At 47.1% G+C, this 26,119-nt stretch overlaps 12 protein-coding genes across 15 annotated transcripts in view; 6 read left to right on the forward strand and 6 right to left on the reverse strand.

Moving 5' to 3' along the window:
- TERG_06474 (uncharacterized protein) overlaps nt 1-774 on the forward strand; it is a gene marked incomplete at both ends in the record, with an annotated part of 1,424 nt that extends 650 nt beyond the window's left edge. The window contains one exon of the mRNA XM_047748624.1: nt 21-774. Within this exon, the coding sequence (XP_047604610.1) occupies nt 21-774 (754 nt within the window). The remainder of the gene's footprint in view (nt 1-20) is intronic.
- A 1,098-nt stretch (nt 775-1,872) lies between these two features.
- TERG_06475 (uncharacterized protein) lies at nt 1,873-3,187 on the reverse strand (the record flags this gene model as incomplete). Of its 4 annotated transcripts, XM_003233441.1 has the most annotated exons (7): nt 1,873-1,982; nt 2,037-2,378; nt 2,544-2,558; nt 2,648-2,661; nt 2,795-2,829; nt 2,887-2,906; nt 3,151-3,187. In XM_003233441.1, the coding sequence occupies 7 exons, from the start codon at nt 3,185-3,187 to the stop codon at nt 1,873-1,875; spliced, it is 573 nt and encodes a 190-aa protein (XP_003233489.1). The 4 variants fall into 4 exon arrangements, with proteins under 4 accessions (XP_003233489.1, XP_047604611.1, XP_047606933.1 ...); XM_047748625.1 differs by having other exon boundaries at nt 2,037-2,558; XM_047750202.1 differs by lacking the exon at nt 1,873-1,982 and having other exon boundaries at nt 1,993-2,378.
- A 2,001-nt stretch (nt 3,188-5,188) lies between these two features.
- Nucleotides 5,189-6,984, reverse strand: TERG_06476 (uncharacterized protein; the record flags this gene model as incomplete). Its single annotated transcript, XM_003233442.1, has 2 exons — nt 5,189-6,770; nt 6,836-6,984. The coding sequence occupies 2 exons, from the start codon at nt 6,982-6,984 to the stop codon at nt 5,189-5,191; spliced, it is 1,731 nt and encodes a 576-aa protein (XP_003233490.1).
- An 18-nt stretch (nt 6,985-7,002) lies between these two features.
- On the forward strand, nt 7,003-9,390 carry TERG_06477 (uncharacterized protein; the record flags this gene model as incomplete). The annotated part of the gene is made up of 1 exon (XM_003233443.2): nt 7,003-9,390. Exon 1 carries the CDS (start codon nt 7,249-7,251, stop codon nt 9,388-9,390), a length of 2,142 nt encoding a protein of 713 aa, XP_003233491.1. The 5' UTR covers nt 7,003-7,248.
- Nucleotides 9,391-10,217: 827 nt separating this feature from the next.
- On the forward strand, nt 10,218-11,069 carry TERG_06478 (uncharacterized protein; the record flags this gene model as incomplete). Its single annotated transcript, XM_047748626.1, has 1 exon — nt 10,218-11,069. The coding sequence occupies one exon, from the start codon at nt 10,218-10,220 to the stop codon at nt 11,067-11,069; it is 852 nt and encodes a 283-aa protein (XP_047604612.1).
- A 254-nt stretch (nt 11,070-11,323) lies between these two features.
- Nucleotides 11,324-12,409, reverse strand: TERG_06479 (ribonuclease HII; the record flags this gene model as incomplete). The annotated part of the gene is made up of 1 exon (XM_003233445.1): nt 11,324-12,409. The coding sequence occupies one exon, from the start codon at nt 12,407-12,409 to the stop codon at nt 11,324-11,326; it is 1,086 nt and encodes a 361-aa protein (XP_003233493.1).
- Nucleotides 12,410-13,320: 911 nt separating this feature from the next.
- Nucleotides 13,321-15,106, forward strand: TERG_06480 (uncharacterized protein; the record flags this gene model as incomplete). Its single annotated transcript, XM_047748627.1, has 3 exons — nt 13,321-14,521; nt 14,581-14,829; nt 14,895-15,106. 3 exons carry the CDS (start codon nt 13,321-13,323, stop codon nt 15,104-15,106), a joined length of 1,662 nt encoding a protein of 553 aa, XP_047604613.1.
- A 366-nt stretch (nt 15,107-15,472) lies between these two features.
- Nucleotides 15,473-16,446, reverse strand: TERG_06481 (uncharacterized protein; the record flags this gene model as incomplete). Its single annotated transcript, XM_003233447.1, has 3 exons — nt 15,473-15,798; nt 15,857-16,076; nt 16,177-16,446. 3 exons carry the CDS (start codon nt 16,444-16,446, stop codon nt 15,473-15,475), a joined length of 816 nt encoding a protein of 271 aa, XP_003233495.1.
- Nucleotides 16,447-16,778: 332 nt separating this feature from the next.
- On the forward strand, nt 16,779-17,686 carry TERG_06482 (tRNA (carboxymethyluridine(34)-5-O)-methyltransferase; the record flags this gene model as incomplete). Its single annotated transcript, XM_003233448.1, has 3 exons — nt 16,779-16,868; nt 16,922-17,046; nt 17,116-17,686. The coding sequence occupies 3 exons, from the start codon at nt 16,779-16,781 to the stop codon at nt 17,684-17,686; spliced, it is 786 nt and encodes a 261-aa protein (XP_003233496.1).
- Nucleotides 17,687-18,628: 942 nt separating this feature from the next.
- TERG_06483 (uncharacterized protein) lies at nt 18,629-19,345 on the reverse strand (the record flags this gene model as incomplete). Its single annotated transcript, XM_003233449.2, has 1 exon — nt 18,629-19,345. One exon carries the CDS (start codon nt 19,343-19,345, stop codon nt 18,629-18,631), a length of 717 nt encoding a protein of 238 aa, XP_003233497.2.
- Nucleotides 19,346-20,329: 984 nt separating this feature from the next.
- On the reverse strand, nt 20,330-21,299 carry TERG_06484 (uncharacterized protein; the record flags this gene model as incomplete). Its single annotated transcript, XM_003233450.1, has 2 exons — nt 20,330-20,717; nt 20,779-21,299. The coding sequence occupies 2 exons, from the start codon at nt 21,297-21,299 to the stop codon at nt 20,330-20,332; spliced, it is 909 nt and encodes a 302-aa protein (XP_003233498.1).
- A 149-nt stretch (nt 21,300-21,448) lies between these two features.
- On the forward strand, nt 21,449-22,060 carry TERG_12413 (uncharacterized protein; the record flags this gene model as incomplete). The annotated part of the gene is made up of 1 exon (XM_047751376.1): nt 21,449-22,060. The coding sequence occupies one exon, from the start codon at nt 21,449-21,451 to the stop codon at nt 22,058-22,060; it is 612 nt and encodes a 203-aa protein (XP_047606934.1).
- Between the last annotated feature and the right edge of the window lie 4,059 nt (nt 22,061-26,119).

The raw sequence follows: 26,119 nt of genomic DNA on the forward strand, positions 1-26,119 counted from the left end.
CAGCCTTCGGGGGAGGAAAGGGAAGCTCAAGCTGCGAGGCCTCGTACTCACCGGATGAGAGATGCCATGAGGAATGCAGTTACGAGATCTCGAGCCTTCAGCTTCGGCCGCAGTAGCCCTGAATGGCAGGACTCAGAGGGAGCCGTCTCCCCTTACACAGCCTTATCTCGTTCCAATGCAACTGGTCCTCCCAACACAACCAGGGCCCCAAATCCAACACGACCGTCAAATCCAACCAGGTCTGCTAACCAGGTTGGATTGCCGGTTCCAGGTGGGCCTGCACCATCGCCTAGATCAAGAAGCCCAGCTCCTCCGGCGGGCAGTGGTGAAAGGCGAAGAACCGCCGCCCCTAGACACTATTCAATGCTCCTTGTTACCCCCATAGATACAACCAATAATCACGTACGCGATGTTTTACGCAGATCCCGTAGAGAGTTCCAGGCTCGAGCTGCTGCCGCTCAAGCCGCTCACGATTTCGACAATGACATGCAGCGAGCTATCAATGAATCTGCGGAACAGCACCGAGACGAAGAAGAAGAAGCCGTTCAGCGCAGCAGAGGAATTCCAACGTACGAGGAAGCTTGTGCGTCGGTCCGGTACCGTGCTCCACCTGGCATGAGATACTCCTTCCAAGGCCCAGAGGTCATCGAGATACCAAGGGAGAACGGGCCGCCGACGAAGCTGAGTATCGTAGGGGATATGGACCTAGGGGAGGCAATGAGGATTGCGAACCAACGAGTCAAGAGGAAGAGAGGCCAGACACAGTTAAATTGAACCTGGCTCTCTATTCGATGTTTTAACATGGCTTCCTCTTTTGTTGACAGCCATGTCTCGATTCCTAAGTTGTTCTCTTCAGCATTTGATATAGGTACTTCAGGGGCGTTTGCGGGTATATCTTGCTGCTGGCTGCGGGTGTTTATTTGGATTAATATCTTGGGAAAAAAATGAGATAAAGGAAACAGGTCGGCCTAAGGAAAGAAGGAGTAATGGATATAATAAAGGTAGAGAGGTGATATATCTTTTCGAATGGAGTGATTTGTCTGTCATTCTGAGGCCAGGGTCAAAGTTCGTAACATAAAGCCGTCATAAAGCCATGAGAGAGGACTGGATGGGATCAGGGGTAAGAAATCACCAGGCAGGCCGAAGCAAAGGCTCAAGACACCACAATTTGTAGTATTTAACAAGAAAGATAAGAGAACGGGAGGTGGGGGAACCCTTGAATGGTAGATAGAAAGGGGTAATAATAGTAATGGAGATGCAGTCGAAAAAGAAGAAAAAGGCTGGTAATATCAATCGTTATAAGACATGAAGGGAAAAAAAAGGAAGGGGGAAGGGCTCGCAATATTCACAAATCCCACACTCTCCTTTTCTTGGTTCATTATATTTCCTCTTCTTTTTCCTCAAAGAGATAAGCAAATCAATCAATCAATCAGTCAGTCAGTCAATCCATTCCTTGTCTTTGTAACTTTTCAAATCGTCCGTTCCTCTCTGTAGCTGTCTCCTACACCTTGCTTGTGCTCTGTTCAACGAAGCAAACGGTATTTCGGTCGAGGTGAGGAAACTGCTGACATTGGGCTGTTCATTTACTCTGAGGCCATTCAAACATCAGAGGGGAATCTTCTTTCCTTAGCTTAATTGCGTAGACAAGAGGCGAGGATAGGGTAAAGTGGAGGTGGCGATAGATAGGTAAGGGGCGCAGTTTGATTTAATCATTGGGAAACGAGCTCAAATTCTTTTTTCTGTTTTTTTAAAGTTCAGGTTATTTTCAGGTGCCGGGGGGGGTTTGGTATGTATGCATGCATGAGAATTGTGCCATATAATGTATTTATCTTCTTCTCCACGACATTTCTTTTTTGGGACGGGCTAGTTCGTTTAGTTAGGACAAGCGGCCTGGACATGACCGGCCTGCTTGCACTTATAGCAGACACGTTCACCCTTGGCCTCAGTTGGGCAATCTCTCGAGACGTGGCCAACTTCACCGCCTAGAGGGAGTTAGCAGTAGTATAAATGCGTAGTCTTTGGGCAAGGGAGCATACAGTTGTAGCACTTCTGTCCCTGTGTGCAGCCACGGGCCATGTGGCCGTAGCCGCCGCATGAGTAGCAGGTCTGCGAGCGGCCACCGTAGCCGCCGCTGTACGAGCCGCTGCCGCTGTTGCCGTAACCGCCGCCGTATCCGGAGCCGCCCTGCTGACTGCAGTTACGGGCAATGTGGCCGACCTGACCACACTTATAGCATTCCTGGCCGCCGGAGCCGCCGGAGTAGCCGCCGGAGTAGTTATTATCTCCAGAGCCGCTGGATGGACATTCACGAGAGATATGGCCGGTCATACCACATCGGTAGCAGGACTTCTCCTTTGGAGGTTGGGTACACTCACGACCTAGACAAGAAAAAGAAAGGGAGTCAGCTACAGAGAGAATAAAACACATAACGAATCCTTCCTTTTTTCTTTGCGCTTCGCTTCCACACTCTCCTGCTCTCTCCAAAGCCTCTCTTCCCCCTTGACGTCTACATCTGCTCTCCGAGTGTAATGTCAAAAACTCACTGACGTGTCCCTGTCCTATAAACGTAGAAGAAAAAAATTAAGATCTGCATACTTCCATAGTAGTTGAAAAAAAATTCGCGAGTTGCATATTCCTCATGACATACCACCGCAGTTGTAACTGTATAGGATCAAGAATCTAGATTTTAGCGAGCGCTCCGATTTATTTATTTATTTTTTATTTATTTTTTTTTTTTTTTCGTGTCTTTGGGTGTTCTTCGGGAATGAATGGAGTGACATTTCTCTGAGCATACCATGTGGGAGTTCCCTTCTTGGGGCAATCTCGTGCCTATCAGGGACGAATTAATGTTATCCCACGGAGAGACGAAGAACGTGGCATATTAACCTGATGAGAGGATTCGCCACCTGAACAGGTCCGTTAGCAAAAGTGCACAGTAGAAATGGACGGAAAATAAACAAAATATGGTAAACAAGAGAAAAAAAAGTGAAAAGCGGATCAATGAGAGGCAGGATGGCAGGAAGAAGGGCAGCATAACAGTATAATCTCACGCGCAGAGGCAATTGAGATGTCGTGGTATACCAGCCATCACCCGTCCATCCTGGCAGTCCACGGGGGAGAGTAGGGGCAGAATTCAGAGGCGCAACCCACAGTTGAAGCATCCACGACCGCTGGATTGATATTCCATCTTGTATCAAGGCTGGCTCTTCCTTTTTGATCCCCGTTCCTTGCTTCCTTTTTGTCCGGGCCTGACGGAGGAATGTGGTCTTTTCCCTTTGCTTTCTGTGGCTTCCTTTGTCCAGGAGAAAAGTCGAGATTCTTTTTCTAAAACAAGAAAAAGAAGAAGATGAGAATCAGTCTGAGATAGAAGAATAGAAGAAAACACGAAGATGAGAGAAACGAATATATTCCTTCTGGCTTGTGTGTTGTTTGTGCGTAGGAGAAACTAGACGGCAGAGGAACAGGTCGAAGGCGGCTTTTCTCCCACGCGGCCCTAAGAAGGGAGAAGAAAAAAAGAAAAAAAAAAAAAAAAAAAAAAAAAAAAAAAAGAGGGGGAGGCAAAAAAAAAAAGGAACCGGGTTCAATAGACACACCAAAACGGGGATGGAGGAAAAAGCCAACAGACAAGCAGCAGCGGTCAGTCTACTTACCTGGTAGATGCTGGGGATGGAGGCGATAGAAAGACGAGGATGTCGAGAAAAAGGAAAAGATGGAGTTTTTTTTTCCTTCTTAAAAAAAGGTGAAAAAAAAGTTGCCCTTTTTAGCTGATTTTTGCCTCCAGTTCCGTTTTGGGTCAACAAGGCGAAAGCGGTCTGGCCGGGCAGTTTATATATATATATATAAAAATATAAAAAATATTATATATATATATATATATATATATAAAAGGAGTTGAGAAGAAGTAGTAGTAGAGTAGAAGAGAAAGAGAAGAAAAGAAGAATATATACTTGACAAAAACAGAAGAAAGAAAGGTCAGAGAAAAGGCGAGAAGGGTGCTGTAGACATACGACTTCTCTCCCAGAAAATGCGTGATACATAGATAACTCGCCTTCGAGCCATCTCCAGCATCACCATGGGCACAGGCGTTGGAGACCGAAAAGAGCGAAGGGGAGACGCCAGCTGTCCGTCCTCTCTCTTCTCCACCGGTAAAGCCACTGAAAACCGGGAAGAGGCACTCGTTTTTTTTTTTTTTATTTTCGTGTTTCTTTTCTTCTTTCTCCTCTCGCCATCATATCTCCAATCCCTGCCCGCGCCTATCTTATAGATATATCTGTATGGAGTATGCTCAAGGGCAGGGCGAGTAAGTGGCAAACACGGCTTGCATTATCTTCCCCTAGAGGCCACGGACAGAAACGGAGGGAGCGGGAGGCAGACGGAGAGGGCAAGAGGTGAAACGAGCTGTCACGGCTTGACCCCTGCGCGAGAGACGGAGAGGCAGAGGAAGGGCTTAAGAGGCCGGGTTTCCTCTGATTGACGCCTGTTTGTCCAACCGAACAGAAAGAGGCAAAACGGCCTTCTGTTTTTATTCTAGCGGACAGTCGTTGGCAAGAGGGAAGGGAGGGGAAAAGCCATATCCATGCAGCAGGTGAGTGACAGGTCATAATGGGAGGCGTGGCCAACGGCCCTTTTTCATTTCTCTTCTGCCTGGTTGGGTTGCAGGTGCAAACGCGGACAGGCCTCTTCCTCTGTAGTGTAAGTAAGTGCGATCTCAACGGGCTGTATGATCGATCGAACCGTTCGGAGAATTTCTGGACGATCCGTTGCTTCTTATACGTATTCCTTTTTCTTTTCTTCTTTGGTGGCTTGCTCTGGCTATCCCTGCTTCTTTTTTTTTTCTATCAAGGTCGTTAGCTAGTTATTCGTACAAGGTCCTCAGGTTCCGATTGCCGCGAATCATGTATCAAATGAACGTCAAAATGTGTCTGAGGGTCCATGGCCGGCTAGGGGGCCTCGGTGGTCGATTGCCAGCTATAGTAGAATGGGTCATGTATTCCGGATATAAGAATACTTACAAGCAGCCCAATGCCCGCGTGAAGCCGGCAAGATTGCAAGGATAGGTCTTCAAGGGGTGAAGGGTTAGAGAGGAAAACGACTCTCATTTAAAAGAAGCCTGGGGAAGCATCGTCATCCTAGATGTTGTCCAATTGTATGTACAAGAAAGTAAGATTAGAGTAGTGTTTGGCTTCGGCTATGTAAAGTCGTAGCAGCCAAGTAACTGGGTGCCTAGGCTCTGCTCACGGAGAACTACTACTTGTTCGTCGTCGAACTCGACCGGCCCCTTGATGCAGGAGAGCGTGACCTCTGAGGAGATGCCTTTGACCCCTTCCATGGCTGCAACCTGTCTCTTCACCGCCCGGGATAAGACGCTGAACGGGTTGGTTCTTGACCGCCTAGGTTCCGGACTCAGTTGGACGCTTCTATCCCCTACCAAAGTCGCCTTTGATGCTGGGCGAGACGATATCACCTCTTCAAGTTCCCAGATGCGAATTTCGTCTCCCTTTGTGCTCACTGATACTGCTTTCCCTCGCGAGCTCACCTGCACGCCAGACACAGCCGATGTATGGCCCCAGAGCCGTCGACCGGTCTTAATGGATAAGTTATCGACCGTCGACACAACTAGGTACATCGTCAGTGTATTGTCGGCGTGGGATGCAAGAAGATAAGGGTGGGAATAGGAAAGTGATGTAGGGGGTTGGGTGTAAGATAGCGACGGGGTAGAGGAGGAAACATGGCCAGAGGAACCTAGTGTCAACGTCATCTGCTTGGGCCCTTTTATCTGTGGACCTGTAGCCGGTTGCGTCAGTGTGCTGGCGAGGTACTGGGAGTCCACGGTCGTTGCGAGTCGAGACGTTAGATCTCCGCCAACTTTACTCCAGTAGAGCTCCTGGATTCCGACAGACCAGCCACAGCCGATGCGTGGGAAGGCATAGCTCACAGATGCAATGGCATGGGTAGACGTTGTGCGGACTGAAAGAGAAAACGGTGACTGTATGTTGTTCGCGACAAGCGACGCAATCAGCCGTATGGAGTGTCTCCTCTTTGTCTTCTCATTTCTGTCCAGTCCTGACTGTTGGGAATCATCAGAGAATAGTTGATAAAGGTACAGGACATTGTCTTCTGATATGGCAAGTAGAAATTCCTTGTGAAATGCCAGAGCCGTTATGGCTGCCTCTTCCGCCCCCGAGCCTGGGTGCCATAACTGAAGTTCAAAGGCCGATTCTCCGTCAGGTACCAAATCAAACGAATGCACGGCCATGCCACCATTTCTAAACCCTATTGTAACGTCAAAACGGCTTTGTTCTAGATCGTTTGCAGTCACTGCCATTGCGGTAGGCGCTCCAGGATCGGTGTAAGCGGGCCCAATGCCTGAACACGGTATAGTTGCAAGACACGCTTTGGTATCTTTTATCGACCACGCTCGAAGTCCATTTTCCATATCCGCCGTGAAAACAATCCCATGCTCCAATTTCACCACCACAGGACTGACTGGGCGCTGAGCCACTTCTACCTCTGTAACTCGACATGACCCTCTTGACCAGTTGTGCTGAAGTCGATACTGGCCTTTCCAATTCCTGTCCTCACCCACTTGAGTCAAAGGGCCATGACTAAACCAGTTTGACACCTGAGGCGAGTAGTCAAACGAGCCTTTGACAGTGCTACCCTGCCTGACTTGCCGTATCCGTCTTGCTCTCGGCCATACCCAGCGAGAGTAGTATTTGCGCTTCCATAGCTCCGAGTCTCCTGCGAGCGCCGCAAATCTGTGAGACACCCTGTTTTGAGCACCGGTCAGATAAAGATCAAGGGAATGGTAGACAGCTGGTACCGATATACTTACCTCTGACACGTTATTAAAGCCGGGATGGACAGGAAACTCAGGACGTGGAGAAGTAGTTCATCACTAAGAGCTGAGAGGCGGTCTGGTTGCCTTGTGCGTTTTAACGGCGGCTCCTCCGGAGAATCTTCTCGTTCGCTACGTTTCGCCATAGCTTAAGTGATTCCGCGGCGGCGCTGGAAGTAGCGATCATCTATGCTCAGGTTCTAGTGTGAATACCTGGTCTATTCCCGAAGCCTTTTTCAGTCTCGACTTTCGGGCCTTGATAACAAGTTTCCGATCTTATCTTATCTCTAACCCAGTGTCACGTGACAGCGCGTTCGCGCCTACGCGGTTGTTGCAGTCAAGACGACTGACGAAAACGACGTCAACGTCCAGCCTTCAGCCAACGCCCACGGATTGCATTCGAGATATACATGGACTCACTAGCACGATTGGCAGAAAACCTTTCACAATGTCAACATCACTACAACGAGGCTCTCAAGCTTGTGCAAGAGACATCAAACGAGCATGAGTGCACAAAACAAGAGTTGGAGGCGGTTTCTCAAAGGCTGAAAGAGTATGATAACACTCAAGCACGGAATAAGGAACAGATCGAAACCCTATCTAAAGAAAATTACGCCCTTAAGGCCGCCGTTGACGACCTTAAGCAAGAACTCCGGGATAAAGATACCGCTCATCTACACGATGATGACTCTGCATTTGAGAAGAATCTCCTTGATAAGGCAAAAAAGCATGACCCTGAAGTTATTATATACCATTTTGAGTCTTCTCCGGGAATTGTGGACTATGATCTCTACTCTCGAGTTGCCGGCTTTTATGGCGAGCTTTACGCAGAGAATATCAATTTGATAAAGTCATTCTGTAAACTGCGTCGAAACCACAAGGCTTCAAAAGAGAAGCTAGTTCTCTGGAATCGGCTGCTGGAGAAGGACAGTTTCGAAACCACTGTTAATGGTGAAATGGTGACTTTCAAAAGAGTCAGTCCAGAACATGTTGGGGAAATGATCATCGCCGAGTCTCCAGTCCTTACTCCCCTTCGGAGCTATATTCCCCAAAATACCGACTATCAGAACAGGACTCCCACTCGTTCACAGGTCAGAGAACATCATTCAGACCTCGCATCTACCCAATCACAAGACCTAAGGTACGACGAGCGCCGGCTACCTCAAACCAATGAATCACCAGATACCCCAGTAGTCGTGAAAGAAAGACCAGTCCGCAAGCAGCAATTTCCAAGCCCTACGTACTGTGCTGTGAAGGTGGAAGAGAGTCCTACCGACATGGGTACCGCTGAAAAGCCCTTTCATATCAAGAGCGAGCCAACACCCAGCCCGCCTGGCTTGCTATCTGATATCCGGCATCATGAAGACCATGGAAAACAAAACCATGGCCCTGTTTCCAGCCCTACGCTTGATCCGATTGAGTCACCACTCCCTAGACCCAAGTTCACAGTCTTGCCGGACAGGCGTAGCCCTTCGCCCGAGCTCCAGGATGATCAATTGGACCTTCATGCGGATAAACAGACGGAATCACATAGCAAAAAGCGCGGAAGACAAGCCCTGCGACCAGTTGATACCAATGTAACTCCTACGTGTAAATTGAAAGAAACATCAATGCCTCAGTCAAAACGACGGAAGCCTGATTTCTCAAGAGGAGCTCACGCCATTCCAAGTGTTGCTGAGGACGGCGAAGCAGAAGAATATTTAACAGGCCGGCGATCGTCACGTTCTTCTATAACTGGTAGTGCTAAGAAAAGTACGCCAGCAACAAAAATGCGGCAGACACGTCTTCAAGACCTTTTGGAAACTAGTCATACTCCAAGACCAGTTTTGCTTTCGACTCCTCAGACTGCCATAGCTAAGCCTGACAAATTTGTACCCCCTCAAACACCGAGCAATAGGACTGAAGCTGGGGCGACACCTTGTGCTCCACCACCCAACGCTCCAAAACAGCCGGAGGGCCATGATATTATTCCTTTTTCGGAGGAAGTGGACGATGATGAAATACGCCCACGATCCTGCTTTCGCCATAGACCAATCAGTGAGCTTGGTCTAGAACATTTCAAACTTAACCCGAGCAAAAATCAGGGTCTAGATTATGCCTTTGATGAAGTTGTTCGAGATAAGAGCATGAGAAAGCAGCTTCGTGGATGTCTAAGGCAGGAATGTTGTGGTCCAGTCTACCGCAGTATGGCTAAAGATGAGCTTGGCGAAGAGCCTCGTTCATTAGGCACATTGTCACGCGCAGACCACGATCTCTTGAAAGGAGATCTAGGTAGTACCTACGAAAAATTCCTGGAGGGCAGGTCCCCGATCGAGATCCGTGATTTGTTAATTGAAGCAAAGGCTAGTGTTCTTTCAAATAAGTTCAGCAAACATCGAAATGCGCACGTCCCTGGCGGGTCACCCCCTGGGTATTGGAGAACCGACATGCCGAACACACAAGAAATTGAGCTGGACCGGATAATGGCACAGAAGTTGGAGCGGGAAAAGGTCCTGGATAGATATAAGGAGGCGTGCAAGGATGACGGCTATTGGAAGTTTGCGGATGAGTAATTATAATAATATTTCAGCAATCTTTGTCGTTGATAGAATAAACAAGGTAATGTTCAGAGTGTTCAGATAGATACTCTCACCAAGTTCTAGGGCTTCCCCCCCCAAATTGTTTATTGATGTTAGATTAAGGTTTACATTAGTTAGTTGACTAAAATCCTGGTCACGTGGAAGATCTTAAATCCATCCCCGATTTATTCGATGCCGAGGCATGTCGCAACTTCACCCAAACTTTCGTTGGCAGCGCAACAATACAAAGTACGAACGAACATTCACTCCCCACCGAATGTTGAGAAGCTGCGGTCTATTCGAAGTTGATCTAATGAAGCGATTAAGATGAAGACGGTGACGAGTTTCCGAGATCAGATACCGGAGGTTCTCCAGCCTGCGAAGCTGGTAGAGATGTACGAGGAGTTTGTCACCAAGAATGCTAGCTCAGTTGGTCAGGTTGAATCGGCGTTACGCTCTTTAACATACATCATACCTGGTAAATATGCTTTAACTTGCGTTGTCACTTGTTGCATTCTGCTCTTCGTACTAATACTTTACTACAGGTCGGTTTAGGGAAGCGGAGCTAGCATCGGAATCGAGTGCGTTATTCCTTAACTCCATAGCGGTAAACAAGGCTTCGCATAAATACTAATAGACACCCTGACATAGTTCACTCAGGAGTTCAGCTACTCTCACTCTACCATGACTCTCTTGTGTCGCGTGTTATAGCTCGCCTCCCGCTTTCCCAACCGCGCCCTACCCCTACTCCGCACACTCGATATACCAAATACTGGGCCTTCCAATCACCTCTATACCACAAAGTTGCTTTGGCGCTTCAGATGGTCAAGTATACTGAACTATTATGGGAAATGGCAGCACGCAGGAAAGGCGAGAAACTTCGGTGGCGCGTCATTGTTTTTATAGAAGCTGTGAAGGCTTTCTGTAGGTTAATATTGTTGCGCTTAACGAACTCTAGGCCTATTGTCAGCCCACCACTTCCAGAACGAGAGGTTGATCCAAGACAATCGGACGGGGATGATAATGGTGATTTTAATGGCATGGAAACACCACCAAGTGAACCATCTGAAGCTATTGATTCAAGCTGGTCAATGCCTCGAACAGGAATGTCGCTACCAAACCTGCCGGACGCAAATGATATCTCGACATATCTTACCTCTAAAGTTTTAACAGCAGATGATGTTCGGTCTCCACAAACATTGTTGCACCGGGTTTCTGGAGCAGGTCAGCTGGCAGAGGTTCTATATATTCTCCGGCCGTTGATTTATGTGATCGCACTCCAGCGATATAGAGCGAAGAAGAAGAGCTGGACTCCTTGGCTTATTGGTTTTGGACTGGAATTTACTTGCCGTCAGCTTGCCAAAAAAGAATTCCGTGATAGGATAGCAGGAGGCCTTCGTGGCTTATCCAAACTGGAGAGAGAAGAACTCAGTAAGAGAGGTTGGAGCATGGGGTGGTGGATTATGAGGGCTGCTTTCTACGAAAACATCACGAAGTACGTATCTACCTACTATTATCCTGAGCGGACTGCAACTAATACTTGTGAAAGATCATGGATAAAGTCCATTACAAACTCCTTACGCGATAAGCCCCTACTTGGCCTTGTAGGGAGTGTTGTCGAAGACTATGAGTATCTTTGGGACAACTACTATTTCTCCACGGCTACAATGTAAGAGGCGATACAGTACATCTGATTTCCATTGGTTTCGTTTCGAATGAGCCAACTGGAGTAGCAAATCAGGCGCCGTTTTATTTTATCCCTTTTTCTTTCATACGGAGCTCGAGGTTTTTGGGTTAGATGCTTAGAATATTTTTATTACTGTTTATTTCGCTTTCTTGTCTGAATATTTTAATTTCCTTCGTGAGGTCTCGAATGACATGTATATTCTATAATCTCCCCCTTGAATGGTGGTATCCGCTTCATCAACTAAAATATTTCCGCTTGCTTATTCCCATACCAGTCCCGTAATTCATTTGCTGGACCATCAGCCTCTGATTTGGATGTAAAGTACTGAGTTACTAGCATTGTACTGTCGTCCTCTTCAGTAGGCCAGTCAACCTTGAGCCCCGATTTTATCTCCAGGAGCTCCTTCGATGTACCCCAGCTAAATCGACATTCATAACCCCAACCAAACAACCGGTTCATGTCCTTTTTAAGCCATCCAACACACTTTCCATCAGATGGATACCCACTACCCCAAGTTAATATTTCCTCAGCGGTACTTTCCTCGTCTTCTCCTGTTGCTACAGCCCTTTGCTTTTCCCTTTGATTCAACCAACTTTCGTAACATGCCTCCAGGGCAGCATCTCTTGTGACTTTGGCACATACACTCGCTGCACTGACACAGGGATATAATGAATCAGCCTTCTTAGCCACAGTAATTTTCAAGCCTGGAAAGACTCGTAACAATCTAGCTTGGTGGGTTTCCGGCTTTCCGATTGTGTCGACATAAACCTCCTTAACGTCTATGCCGTGAGTTTCAACCACACCGCGTATTATTTCAATGGTCGCGTCCAATGCCTGAGCATTGAGGTTATAAACAGCTGCCATAGAAGGTCGTAGCATCCCCGAGGATATATCTCGGGCGGACATAACTTTGACTGCCCATCCGCATGAGTCGTGTAATGGGTGGCCTTGTGTGCATAAAGAACGCATAAGATTTGACCGGACTTCGGGGGTCAACACCTTACTGTCATCGAAATGGTGTTCATCTGCAAGTAGTGATTTATGAAGGTGTACAGGGAGATAAAATGCGCTGTAGACCATCGGACCCAAAACTGGCCCTCTACCTGCTTCGTCTATTCCAAGTACACATGGCGTAGGCTCTGCTTTCTTCTCTTCAGTGGATGATTTCACTGACGGTATGATATTGGCTGGGCAGGTGGAATAATGGGAGTAAGATTCCCCAGCTAACAACCTCAAATGGTCAACTGATGGGGGGGCATATATGCCCTTAGAGCCGATTGTCTCAGGAACTGGCTCGTCCAGCATTTCATTTTGAGAGTCTTCCATCGAGTAGGGTAGGTAATCCTGTATTCTCGAGGTCAACTCCTCTCCCTGGCTGGGTATTATTAGAAAAAAGTTACAGGCGAACTGAGAAGCTGAAACTCCAAGGTCGTTGTTGACTTCGAAAATAAGGATTGATAGGCAGTTAACTAAAGCGCGGTTGTTTTGGCGCGTCTTTGGGTTTAGCGCCGCATCCTTTCGTGTGTTAATAATAACTAACTAGCTAACTACCGCGAGTTGGTAAGTAATTTCATCAAGACCGCATAGCTCGGTGACAGCCACTCACGGGAAGGACGTTGAGTCGCAGACATAGGCGGTCACTACAAGAACAGCCGCTATTTTGGTTGAAGACATTATATACCTTACCTGGCTGGACCACCTCGCTCGTCAACTGGGTTTCGCATCGGCCTGTCTGGATCGTATACACATAGCAGCTCTGACAATGGCGGCGCGCAGACCCCCCGTCAAGAGCCGCGAGTTTGATTATTCGAATGTTGGGAAAGCTGGAAGGTAGTTTGACAAATCCCTATTTTGTTCAGCATTATAACTGACGCGCATTGTATCTTTAAGGCGAACTGGAATCACATTAAAGGAAGGCAAACGCGATGAACATGGCATGGAAGAGCTCGAAGGAATGTTCTCCTCCCCCGAGAAATCCCCCGTGAGAACAAATGGGTTCGGCAATGACGGCCTGATGAATTCAGAAGAAATGGAAACTGGAGGAAGTGAGTGACTGCATCTGCCCCCATCAAGCCGTTTTTTATACCAACGGGCGTTCAGCATGTAGTCTTGTTTACAACAATAACTTACGGGACATATAACTACCAGGCAGTAGTATTCCAGACCCATCAGATGTACTCTCCGCTAGACGGGGAGGCCGAAATGCTTACATCCCTCCACCGCGATCGCGCTCTCCGATGAAATCCCTCATGAGCGGATCTCCGCGACGAACCCCCGGGTTGCGCTCTTCTCCTCTACCGCAGAGCGAGTTCTCAAGTCCTACATCTACACACGTGGCTGCAAAACGAAAAATCAACCTAACTCACCCGCTTCCTCAAGCGTCAAAATCTCCTTTGAAGCAAGCTCGAACTCAGTCACACCCAGACTCAGAAGAGGAAGAAGAAGAGAAACAGAATAAAGATGAAGACAAAAAAGAGGAAGAGGATAAAGGTGAAGAGGCGAGTGCAGGCGAGCATGCGGACGAAGAAGAGGACGCGAGACAAGAGGAGAGTGAGGCCGAAGATAGAGGTTCCGAAGCTATAGCTGGTGATGCTGCAGACTTTTCTGATGACGCCAACTATTTAATCGAGGATGAGGCGGAGGATAATGGGTTTGTTGAAGGCCCCGGTGATTACCATGAAGCCGCCGACCATCGTGATGTAGATGCGCAGTCATCTGAAGCAGAAGAGGAGCAGGCCGGGAAGTCTCCAGTACCAGTACTGGATACTGCAAGTAAGGGCAAGAAACGCAAAGAATCTGACAAGAATGTCGAGGAGAAGGGTGACGATGAGCCCAAATCAAATCACACTGGTAAGGGGCGTGGAAGAAAGCCGAAAAACCGGCAGGAAGACCGAGATCAGGAACCCAATAACGAAGACGAGAACCCACGGCCGGCAAAGAAGGCAAAAAAGACTGCTAAATCTAGCAATCTTCAAATGACTGTCGATCAGGAGAAAGAATTGCAAAACGTTGTGGAAAATATCACTAAAAATGATGGACCACTTAATAAGAAACGCAGCTTATATATTCTACGACGGGAGACTCCATCGGACGACACTGTTCGGCATACACGCTCTGGCAGAATATCTGTCCGGCCGTTGGCCTATTGGCGCAATGAGAAGTGCGTTTACGGAACCGGTGAGGCAGAAGTTGGCCAGAGGTTCCCTCTCTCTACAATCAAGGAGATCATTAGGACAGAAGATCCTGCTATCGACCAGTCAGGGAGGAAACGGGGTTCAAAGAAAAAATCAAAGGGTAAAAAGAAGGGAGGGAGTGAATCCGATGATGAGCCAGATGAGAATGCTGAGCCCTGGGAGACACAGGAGGGCGTTTTTTACGGCCCTGTAAAAACATGGGACCCAGAAAAACAGACCGGAACCCAAGAGGAAGAAATGATGGGTAAGATATACTACCTATTTTTATGTTATTCCGGCAAAAATTAACCAACTCCCGACTAGATGTTGCTTATGCTCCCTCAGCGATTGAGACACATGAAGTCAAGGATTCTACCTTCCGTTTTGCAAAGATCCTCAGTACACCATTTCTCGGATCTGGGTTTGTGGAAATGCCTCCAAATGCGATCAAGAAGCAGAAAAACTCAAAACGAATGCATATGGTTTTCTTCGTTTACTATGGCAGAATCCGGGTCGATATCGCAGGCTTGCAATTCAGCGCTGGCAAGGGGTGTGTCTTCCAGGTACCTAGAGGTGAGTTAATATTCAAGCCTGTGTAAATAATTGTGGATAACAGCTAACCAAATAAACCATTTCAGGGAATAACTACAGCTTTGCAAATGAATATAAAAAACCAGCAGCTATATTTTTTACGCAAGGTTGCATACCCCTGGATGCGGATGGGAATGTTGACACCGGCGTTGCCGCCCCGCCTGTGCCAGAGGCTCCTTCAACTCAAACAAATAACAATGCTACTGAGAAAGGAGGTAAAAAGCGAGGTCGTCCCAAGCAGGGCGCCAAAGGAGGGTGATGACGGTTTACGTACTTTTTCTGATTTCCCACAGTATACGCTACCGTGTACGACTTTTTATACAATATACTCCAGGCATGAGCGATTCTGTACAATGGAACTATACCCTCTGAATATATCTAACGGATACCATCGAGGCACTACGTAAACATTATGTAAAACCGGTAGATGATTTGTTAAGAGACACTCATCTATTATTATGTTGGTTGTAGCCATTGTCATTCATAATATACGTACGAACCGCTTGGTCCTGCCCGTAGTAATTCCTTGCTCTATTTAATAACCACGGATTATACGTACTAGAGAGTAGTAGGAATGTAGATATCTATCACCTGGCTAGACCAAATTATCAAGGAAAACTCGTGTTTAGATCTCTTCCATGTCCTCGTCCAAATCCAATCCCAGTGGCGGGTAGTCGCCAACCTCAACTTTCTCTGGTTTGACAAAAACACCGCAGTTGTTTGGGCAATTGAAATATCTCTCCCCGTTCACACTACCATCATTCTTACCAGTAGGCTCGTCAAGTTCAATACCTACCCATATTGGTGCCAAATCATCGGGTATTTCCCCTGAATAAGTTTTGCTAAGGGGCGATGGAATGGTAGGGACAGGACCAACAAATCTGATAGTCCCCCTACGGATATGCGGGGGGCTTGACGGGAGTATTATTGCCCGCTCAGAGACTCTAATTCCTGTTTATTTAAACACTGGTGAGAGACTTGAATAGTAATAAGCAGAGACGGGGAGTACCTTTAGTTTTAATTTCATTGGCATCCTTCTGAAGCTGTTGTCTCACTTTGTCTTCTGGAGATGCAGCATTTGGATCAAAACGTCCAAGTTTTTGAGCTTTCTTCCATGCAAGAACACTATTTGGTAGTGACTCGTAGGTAGAATCCGAGAGTTCAAACTTCTCAGTGGTCGAAACATCGGAGTAGTTTGGACGCGCAGCCACAGGGCGCTGGTCATGGATCTAATACACTGTTAGAACACACCTGCCCAGACCAAACTTGCATGGGGGGTAGTAGCCAGAAACCAGCCAAACAGAATTCAAGTGTGGTTATTCTATATACCTCGATCTCACAGCCCTTTGCAATTCCCCACTGGCTAATAACTTTTTCTTCACCATCCATCCATTGATGTTCGCGTCCTGGGGACTTTAACATTAACCGCTGGCTGCCTGGAGGAATCCCAGTCATAGCTTCGAGCTTTATTTTGAGCTGTGTGACTGTCCATGATGGAGTTACTCGACGCTCAGTTGCAAAAGATGGTTTCTCAACCGGACTGTCAGAGGCCACTGATACCTGTACTGACACGTCGGCCGGGCTAACAAGAGGATCCATCTTGAGTATAAGAAAATTACAGGAAAGAATCGAGTAGTCGGGTGGATGACGGTTTGCCTTCTGGAGTCCTTGGAGTAACTTGGATGAGTGCGAAGTACTATCAAATAACAAATTACCCCTCAGTTCTTAACGCGGAATAAGCGCAAGGTACCCCTTAGTTAACTAGTTACCTAGTTAGTTAAGTTAGCCGCAGCCGCGCGGATGGAGAACTATCAACTATGGCAATCCACTTTGCCTTCAACCGTTGTCCAAAATCAATCAATGGTCCTTTTTTTAGCAAATATATTTTTCTCTGCATATGGGACGGTCCAAGCTCTATGAAGGTGAATGCAATGGCCAGTAATAGCGAATCCTACGAAGAAGAGCATGTCCACAAGGTCTACCAGGAAATTGCACCACATTTTTCATCAACTCGATATAAAGTATGTCGCTAAGTTCCTCGATATTAAAATAAATATACCTAACAGAGTGTCAGCCGTGGCCAATTGTCGAGAGGTTCTTGAAAGATATTTCCAGTGGCTCTATCGGCCTAGATGTCGGATGTGGCAATGGGAAATATTTGAAAGTGAATTCCAATATATTTATCATAGCCTCAGACAGGTGAGAGCTTTAAATTGTGCCCCCAAGGATCCCCCTCTTGTCCTACTCTGAACTGATATTTCAGCGTAGATCTGAGGCTTTGACTAAATTCGCAAGACAACATCAACCACACTCAGCGATCATAGCAGACACTCTGAGTCTGCCTCATCCGGATGGTTGCTTTGATTTTGCAATTTCAATCGCGGTGATACACCATCTATCCCTTCCAGAGCGCAGGATAAGGGCAATAGCTGCCATTTTAAATACCCTAAAACCGCCAGCCCTAGAAGATCCAAATGGTGGGAAAGTGCTTATCTACGTCTGGGCCTTAGAGCAAAAGGATAGCCGGCGTGGCTGGGATGCAGATCATGAACAGGATGTAATGGTACCCTGGGTCTTGAAAACCAATGAGGGAAAAGCAAAGAATACAAAAGCTAGAGGCATGAATAAGGCTGAGTCGCTTGAAATCTCTGCGGGTGAAGCTGGCAAGACAACAGAGCCAGAGAAGAAACCAGAACCGACTACCTACCTCAGATATTATCACCTTTACCGAGAAGGGGAATTGGAAAATAATATTGCTGCTGCCGGAGGAAGAGTTTTGGAGTCTGGATACGAGAAAGATAATTGGTGGGCGATCGCATGCCCATTGCCACGGACATAAAGTTGTCACTAGGCGGTTGGACGGAAGTATGGTATTGAGAAGAGGACGTCCACTTACCATAGTGTCTACGAATAGAGTTGGCCGTATATATATACAAGAGTAGATATAATATTGAGAATTCAGGAGGGCTGGTATTTTGATTGCTGGTCACATTTCTCCACTATTATTCAAGTCCTCAAGACAGGAAACACGTAGGAGGGGGAGCCTGTATAATGATATGTTGATTGCTCTGGGAAACAAGGGCTAGTTTACTTGGGACCTGTAAAGAATTTCCTTTCATGGCTACCACAAGGTGGATTCTCTCCACGTGTGGGGAAAGAATTTAACCCTCTCTGCTGTGATTGCTTGGGTTCACAAATAATCTCGCTCTCTCTTATTTCGCTGGGAAGTAAGAAGCCTGCCTTCATTGTTGGATTAAAGGTACTAGACAGAGGATCCTCCCCTCTTATTTGCCATTCCTTGACTGGAGTAACGTAATTTTGAAAAACGACAGCCTTGATGTTCTCATCCGTGGGTCTTCCGAGACATAGAACCGATCCTGAAAATTTGTCGACAGGTTGATTATCTTTACCTATTGTTCTCCATAGCAAAGAGGCGGTAATGGCAGAAGATTCCCACACATACTCAACACCTTCGATCATTGCTTGTTTTGTTGAATTCGTGGCTATTTGCCCTTCCACTCGTCGTTCCTTGTTTATAGAAACATCAAACGTGGTAGTAAAAACGGGCTTTCCTTCGAGGGCATCAATATAGTCTGCCCATCCAGTGACCATTCCAACACCCGGTGGGCTAGTGATGCGTGGAAGGTTAGAGTCCGTAAACAAAGACAAATCATGGGTGTATCCTGCTGGATAAGGGTAAAGTGGGCTTGGATTATCATATGTAGTTGTAATGGTTCCAATCTAGAATTATCGGCATTAGGGTTAACATAATGTGCAAGCATTATAGATAGCACTGTGGCCTTACCTTGGTGGCTTCACCTGAAAGAAATACAGCCTTCCCAAGGGCCGAAGATCCAAGAACACCCCGTTGACGGCACTCCACCTCACCAGGTAACGTAATAAGAGGCTTATTCGGCAGGAATCTTTGTAACCGCTGCTTTGCTCGGATCATCCAACTGGCAACCCTTGGGAAGCGAGGTACCGACTGGGGTAGCTTGACGAAGCCATGGGTAACGGTTGTAATTGCTTCTTCACCGCCCACAAGCCGTATTTTTAAGCCAAGGCATATCTGAGAAGCAAAAGAGTTTGGTGCAGGTGCAATACCATGACCAGATGGTAATTGTATTGTTTCTCTGCATGGCATTATGTCCACGATGTCAAAACGGGGTAATAAACCGCCTACGTGGTCTGGGTTTCCGTAGCTCCAGGCACTTTGCATTTCCCCCATATTTCTAAAAAGAAATACGGCATATCCGGATACAAAAATTCTGATCCCTATACAGTTGGGGTAAAATCGTTGGATTTCCGCAATATCCATGGCAGTCAACATTCGACGCGGGTATATGAACCGTGAAATGTGGATATCTCTGGAGAGCATATACCTCAATGGATGAGGCGCATATACTCCACGTTCAATGTGAATCTCCCTCTCGGCAGCATGGGTATAATCAATAATCTTTTCAGATGCCTCTACCAGCCAGAATATCTTCCCTGACATTTCCCGGTATACTGAGACGACTTTACTGGCAGACAGCGCAGGATGATAGGTGCGAACTAGTTTCTCGTTATCTGCAGTTACCGCGTCCTCAAGTACGGCTCTTGCAGCTGCAACTTTCGGGCTACCCCATTCTGTTGATTCTGTTTCTGTTGGAAGAATGGATTAACAGGTGTATTGTGATGTGATAAAACAAAACACTTTGCCACACATACTTTCGACACATGAGATAAAAGAGCAGCTCCAGTTTCCATCAACTGGAGTCATTGTAGACGGCCTATTGGCTGGTAGGTCCTGCAGGCTTTCTGGAATGCCAGGGTATCGCCGAAACGGGTCTGCAACACCTGGGTTTAGGCGTCTTCTTTTGTGGCCCGCCATTGTAAATCCTGGTATCATTTGACGGAGAATTCACCGTGTTGTGTACCAAGTTTTTCAAGACTATCTAGTAAAAAGTAGAGAGGCCTGACGCAACGTTGTGATGAGGAGACGTTGGATATCGAATGCCGGTGGTTAGATAGCTGTTTACAAAAGGGGCAACCGCAACAGCTTCGGCAGCCTTAAGAGTAGATGGACGGTTGAAGTTGGGTCACATGATGTTACCAAGCCATTGAAGGGAATGTCAGTGCACGTGATGACTATAGAGTCGTCCCAATTAGTGGGTTATATAAGCGGAAAAAAAGGAGGGAAGTTGCACCAATCAACGACGCCCTTTTCATAAGAGACGAAGACGCAGAACGACGGCAGCTCATCAAACAAAAACATCGACAGAGAGAAACATGAGATACCAGACAGTCATAAATAATTAGAACTACACGTTCCTGAAAGAAGAGACATTAATCCAACAAAGCCCCGGAAGTCGAGTACCAGCAAACAAAAAAAAAAGGAGAGAAAAGTATATCCAGGATGCAAACCGTCCGCCCAGACCCGCTATGCAGTCAGTCATCAATCGTTCGTATTGATTACGTCTAATGAGCAATTCACTCGATTTTATATTCTCCTCTCATGCGGTCTGGGGTTTGTTCGATATGCCTCCAGTGTGGTAGGGCTCGGCGGAGATCGAGGAGGTGATGTCGTGTGGTGCATTACACCAGATGGGTGTGTTGTTGCATATGCCGGAATGCCTGCTGTGAGTTCGGCAACGGAGGGAAGCTGGGTGACTTGCGGGGGGTAGTTTGGACGGCCTGAGCCGATAGTTGGCTGGCTGGCCCTTCGGGCTCTCTGGGGTGGTGATGAGGCGACGTTGGAGAATGTGAACGGAGTGACTCCTGCTCGTTGAGCCATACCGCGCTCACCGATCTGCCAGTGCATGGCTTCGGCTGCTCGCCATGGGATAGCCATCTCCTCGGCGATTTTGGCCCACATATCTGCTTTGAATCTATGCCTGGTCAGTATTTGTAATGGCCGAAAAGAGGTGGAGGACGAAGGGGAAAACCTACCGTTCATACAAGCGGGCCAATTTGTTCTTTTTATCCTCGTCCCATTCACTCCTCCTCTCGAGGTAGTTCTGATAATGGAGGCGGCAACTGATTGGGCTCCTGTTTGGAAGTCTCTTGCTGATGTCCTCCCACTTCATGCCTTTACCTCGGAGTATGGTAATTAAAGCATCTTCATCGGCCGACCACTTCGACTGCTTCTTGATGCGGTCCTTTCCCGTGGGAGAACTCTTGCCACGCTTCGATGGCACTATCGATTGTTGTTGCTGCTGCTGCATGGAAATCTGGTCCTGTGGAGCTGGCTGGTACGACCACTCCTCGACTGACGAGTTTGGGATGCCCATTTCGATTACTGGTGACTGGAATCCTTCGCTGTGGGCTTTTCCGATTGATGTGTGGATGTTTGCTGATGTTCTTGAATCCTGGAGCCTTATTGTACTCTTCTCCTCATCCTCTGGAGATCCCAGAAGCTTTGAAATATCCACCTTGCCTGTGACAATATATGGAACAATGCGCAAAACCATAATAGGTCTCGCCGCAGCTGTGGACAGGCTTGAATGTCAGCGCAATGTTCAGATATGAAAATGAAATAAGTTCAAGATTCTTGGTGAGAATGGGGCTTCTAATGGCGAAGGAAGAAGAATGATGATTTCTGGGGAATCCAACGCGCCAGATGTGGGAGAATGGTGGTTATTTATCTGCCTCGAAGCTCCGCTTGAGCTCTTCACCGACGATTTCAAAGCGTACGGGTGCCAAAAGGGGAAGTAAGAGAAATCTGGCGCGGTCGTCATGCCTGGTTGCATATAGGGGTAATAGTGACTGGGATGATGGGGTGAGGTTCGGCCTCTTTCCTTTTGCTATAGTCCCACACCCGTCTTTTGTCCCGCTTATCGCGAATGATTGCACGTGTATATTGTGCAACTCTGGACGAGAAGAATGTGAAAGAGGAAGGGTTATAGCGAAAGGGACACTAAGACTGGAAGGGGCAATGCCGAGGAAAGAAAAGGATCAATGGGGTGGTGGAGGCTGCCAGAAGGAAATTGAGACCTACCGCTATCTATGCAACGTCCACACAACTCCCTCGAGGAGTTCCAAGGATCAACCCAGGAGTTTATCGGGACTCGATGTATTTATCCCGGAGTCGGTAGCACACAATGGTCTATGGCTCAATCTGAATACCTGTTCGAGTGTTGATTTTCGGGCAGATGTAACTGCAGCTATTGAGAAGTGGTATAGCGTCGTCGAGGCGGTGGGGATGTCGAAAATGCAATGTTCCCAAAGCTGAACTGTGAAAGAAAAAGGGGAATTTTTTTGAGGCGTGAAAAAGAACGTATCTCCACGACAGAAATATGAAGTTTGATGCGAAGATGACGGTTTTAGCAAGATGCGGCTGCAGTCGTGTACAGGGTAACCCGTACCAACGAGCAGAGTACGAACAGTCGGTCAAGTATATTGAGAATTCCCTCCAAATTTGCAAAAAAAGAAAGAAGCCGCGAATTAGAGGACAGCCAATATTGGTACACAAAAAGGAGAAAATGTGGGAGAGCAGTCCTCAAGGACTTTTCTTTCTTTCTTTTCCCTCTTGTTTTTTCTCCCCTGACCTGTTCGTCGGATGTGATTTTCACTGTCTTGGAGAAAGGTGGTAGATACCTGGATATCCCAATCGGAGCTTTAGGCTGAAGAATGACCGTGCTTTTTGAAGCTGGGTCTACCAAGCCAATTAGGGGGTGAGGAACCGAGAACTGCAAGTAGCAAGGGGCAGTGATCAAGCCGTGACCAATTATTGGATATCTAACTCCTTGCCCAACCAAGCCTAAGACAACGAGCAAACAGCATATCCCGACTTCTCTAGTCGACAGAGGGAAATTGCAACGAAGGCGACTGCAGAATAAGGGAGAATCCAGACGATAAGCACGATAAAACTAGGTCAGAGGCGAAAGTGCTGTACTTTTGAAGGTATCCTCTTTGTTGGGGAAGAGGAAGAAAGGGAAGTCAGAGCTGAGCTGTGAACTATGGGTCCGGTCTTAAAAGCAGCTGAAAAAAAGGGGGGGAGGGGGAGAAGAAGGATGGAGATTGATGAGCGACTGAATATGTGATTGAAGTTGCAGTGCGCAGTTGAACCAACGCCACGAGGGTTATGTATGTCTTCTGCTACCCTCCCGGGTATACTTATGGACTGACGGGTGCGTATGTGGCGTGCAGAAAGGACGAAACCGGGCGGGTGGAATGGAGGTTGAAAAACAAGGGGGAGGTGATGCTTCTGTTATATCTCTATTTTTAATGTGTTTCTTTTTGTAAACATTTCCCAAAAGCCTCTTTCATCTCGACTCCATCTGCCTCCAGCTCTCAACCAACCTCCGTTCTATATCTTGGTGTCTCCTCTTTAGCCGCCTGTCACGCTCGCTTTTCTTTTTCTTCTTTCTTTTTCACCTCTCTCTCTTTTTTTTTTTTTTTTTGCAATTTTTATATTTACAATACTTTTTCTTTTGGGAGCTTTAGCCCACCTGCATTACCCGATGATCAGTACGGGGTATGATGATGATAATAGGGCACGTATTAACTCGCAGATATTATATTCTTAATCGACTATCGCGCCAAAAGTATTATCTGCATTCCAACGGGTTTCAGACTGTTAATTTTTCTTTTTTGTATTTTTATTTTACAAAAAGAATCGGTCAGTCAAATAGGAACCTGTCATTTCGCTTCTACCGTCATTGCCATTCCATCTCCTGCTCTGCCATTTTCCTTTTTATTCTTATCGAAATTATTATCCTTGTCTGCACCTACTTTCTTCTTGCGTGGCTCCACTGTCTTTTTGTACACTTACTCTGCTGCTGTACTTTTCTTTTCTTTTCTCTATAACTAAACCAACTAGCCTCTAGGTATAAAAAAAGAAAGAAAATAAAACACCACCAAAGAAGACGAAAAAGAAACGAAACCAGGAGCAAGATGCGTGGCCCAGCTCGTCCCACTCGTTTGACTTTGCAGCTGGCATCATATTCCTGCTGCTGGCGTTGCTAGATCTACAAACTCAAACTTACGAGATTATAGTAGGCATGGAGGACTCTCGGTATATACTTACTTGCATCTGCCCCGGCCCACGCTTGGTCCTTGCTGATAACGCCCACACTGGCAGTTATATCGCATTTTCCCCGTTCGTATTCCATGGGTTGATTGCTGGCTCTCTTAGCCGTATGCTGCTGGCCTGGCTCCTGTGGTTAAATGATTTTGTTTTTGATACCACAAGGGGAACAGCGAAGCCCAACGCAGGCATATGGGTCATTCCCGCCACCCCTCTCCCTGCGATTGCAATTATTCTGTGACTACAGGCCCAGCAGGAAAAGCGACAGTAGTTACTGAAGTAGTTATGGTATGGCCAACTGCAGCTGCAGAGTTTCTTACTTTTTTCTTGCCTGAAGCCCGCAGGTGGTGAGGCCCAAACATTGCGGCTCGAGGCCCATGGATATTAAATACATCACCCAACTATGAACGCCAGCCGAAAGGAGGAGTAAAGAGAAAGAAGGAGACGTACAAGTAACAAACGAAGGAACGAACGAACGAGTGGCTCTGTTGGTTATAGGGCTCGAAAGGTGCGAGTTCCACCAAGCCACTACTCCGTGCTTATCACCCTCCTATGAGACACAACTCGGGTTTTCATGACAAAATGCATGCTTAACCGACCTGGAGAACGGGGAAGAAGCAATAGACAAACCGACCAGGGAAAGAAAAGAACCGGTGTGGGCGGCATTGGTTCCGGTAAGCTGAAGCGGAGAGTCTTGAGCTAGCAGGTGAGGCATTGCGTATAAATTTACCACAACTGACTAGTTTATCATCATATCGGGATCAATCCCGTCAGGAGGAAAGGGAGGCCTCCTTTGCGTGTATTGCATGCACATATATACATCTTACACCGGACTCAAAACGAAGACTTCAAAAGCAAACCCGAAGGTGGGAATTAGCCGGTCATCGACTTATCACAAAGCAAGGCAACCGCTCTGCCGGCTGACGAGGATGGGAATTCTCCGGGGGACCGCCCTTCTTCAAGCATAGCAGGATAGCTACCTACTATCTCACATAACAACAGCTAGCCAGTTCGAAGATGGGATATCCTGTTTCGACTATCAGTATTAATTATATGAACAGACTCGCTTCAAGGGGCATTTCCACCAATAAACCGCGAGGTCAGCCTGGTTACCGGGAACATGGATATTTTGCCTTCCTCTCCCCCCTTCCCCCCCCTCCTCTAGCTCTACCGTTGCTCTGCTCCGAGCGTAGAGATAAGTGACTATATACACACATATAAGTACAGGTAGTGGGAGGATGCCTGGTGACAAACGAAGGCCATATATCTCTTGCAACTCGCTAGTCTGACGGGCGTGCTCCGTAACTAAGGGGGGTTGGACAGTGAGGAACGAACCCATGTGGACGGCATGGCTTAAAAAAAGCCGTTACGATTTCGACTTTTCGACGTGACCCTGACCCCCTTAGGCCCTTGGGATCGAAAAAGGGCTTACGGACTACCTTTCCGGCACCCGGCGAACTCTGCTTAAGTGCCAGGAATGGCCAAGTACTGTGAGGGTCACGATGCCAGCAGACACCGTTGGCCCCTGAACCATGCCGATACAAAGCTCTTTTCCTTCTTCCTGTCCGTCTGACTGGCGCTTTGTATTACGATTGGGTTTCCGTTCCCTCTCGAGTCGTGTCTGTCGTTTAGACATACAGGCTTACAGAAGTTACGTCGATGACATCAGTGGGTGCATTTGCTATAACTAAGCCTTCGCCGTATTCCTTTTTCCTACCTTTCCCCGGCTAGTTCGTTCGCTGTTATTTTTTATTTTTTATTTTTTATTTTTTTTCTTCTTAACTAGCATGCTTTTTACGGAGCAGCAGTTCTATCGGTCGGTAGTTCGATCTCTGTCGACTCAGCCGGCTTTCTGTAGAACTGCCGTTGGAACAAGCAAAAAGAAAAGCGGCAAGAAGAACAGTCGGTGGTCGTGCCCGATAGCCTATGTATGGGTATGGATATCGACAGTCGAGCAAGGAGGACATGCGGCTGGAAGCGTACCCTGTCAAGCAGACTGCTTATCTCTCGATGACCAGCATCTTTATACGTCGAGGTGACTTCGCTTACGACCCGGTGAAGGGTTTCCTGGAATCTCCATGGCCTCAGGGGGAGGGCGTCGAGGGGGCATCCACGAGTTTGCAGAGTTCATGGGATATATTATACTTATATCTACGGAGTACTATCTGGATATATCTAACGGATACGGAGTACGTATAAAAAGGCATGCTCCAAGTTGATGATATATAAAGGAAACATCCAGCTAAACATCTGGCTAATTGT

This window comes from Trichophyton rubrum, assembly GCF_000151425.1.
Source record: "Trichophyton rubrum CBS 118892 genomic scaffold supercont2.7, whole genome shotgun sequence".
Lineage (NCBI taxonomy): Eukaryota > Fungi > Ascomycota > Eurotiomycetes > Onygenales > Arthrodermataceae > Trichophyton > Trichophyton rubrum.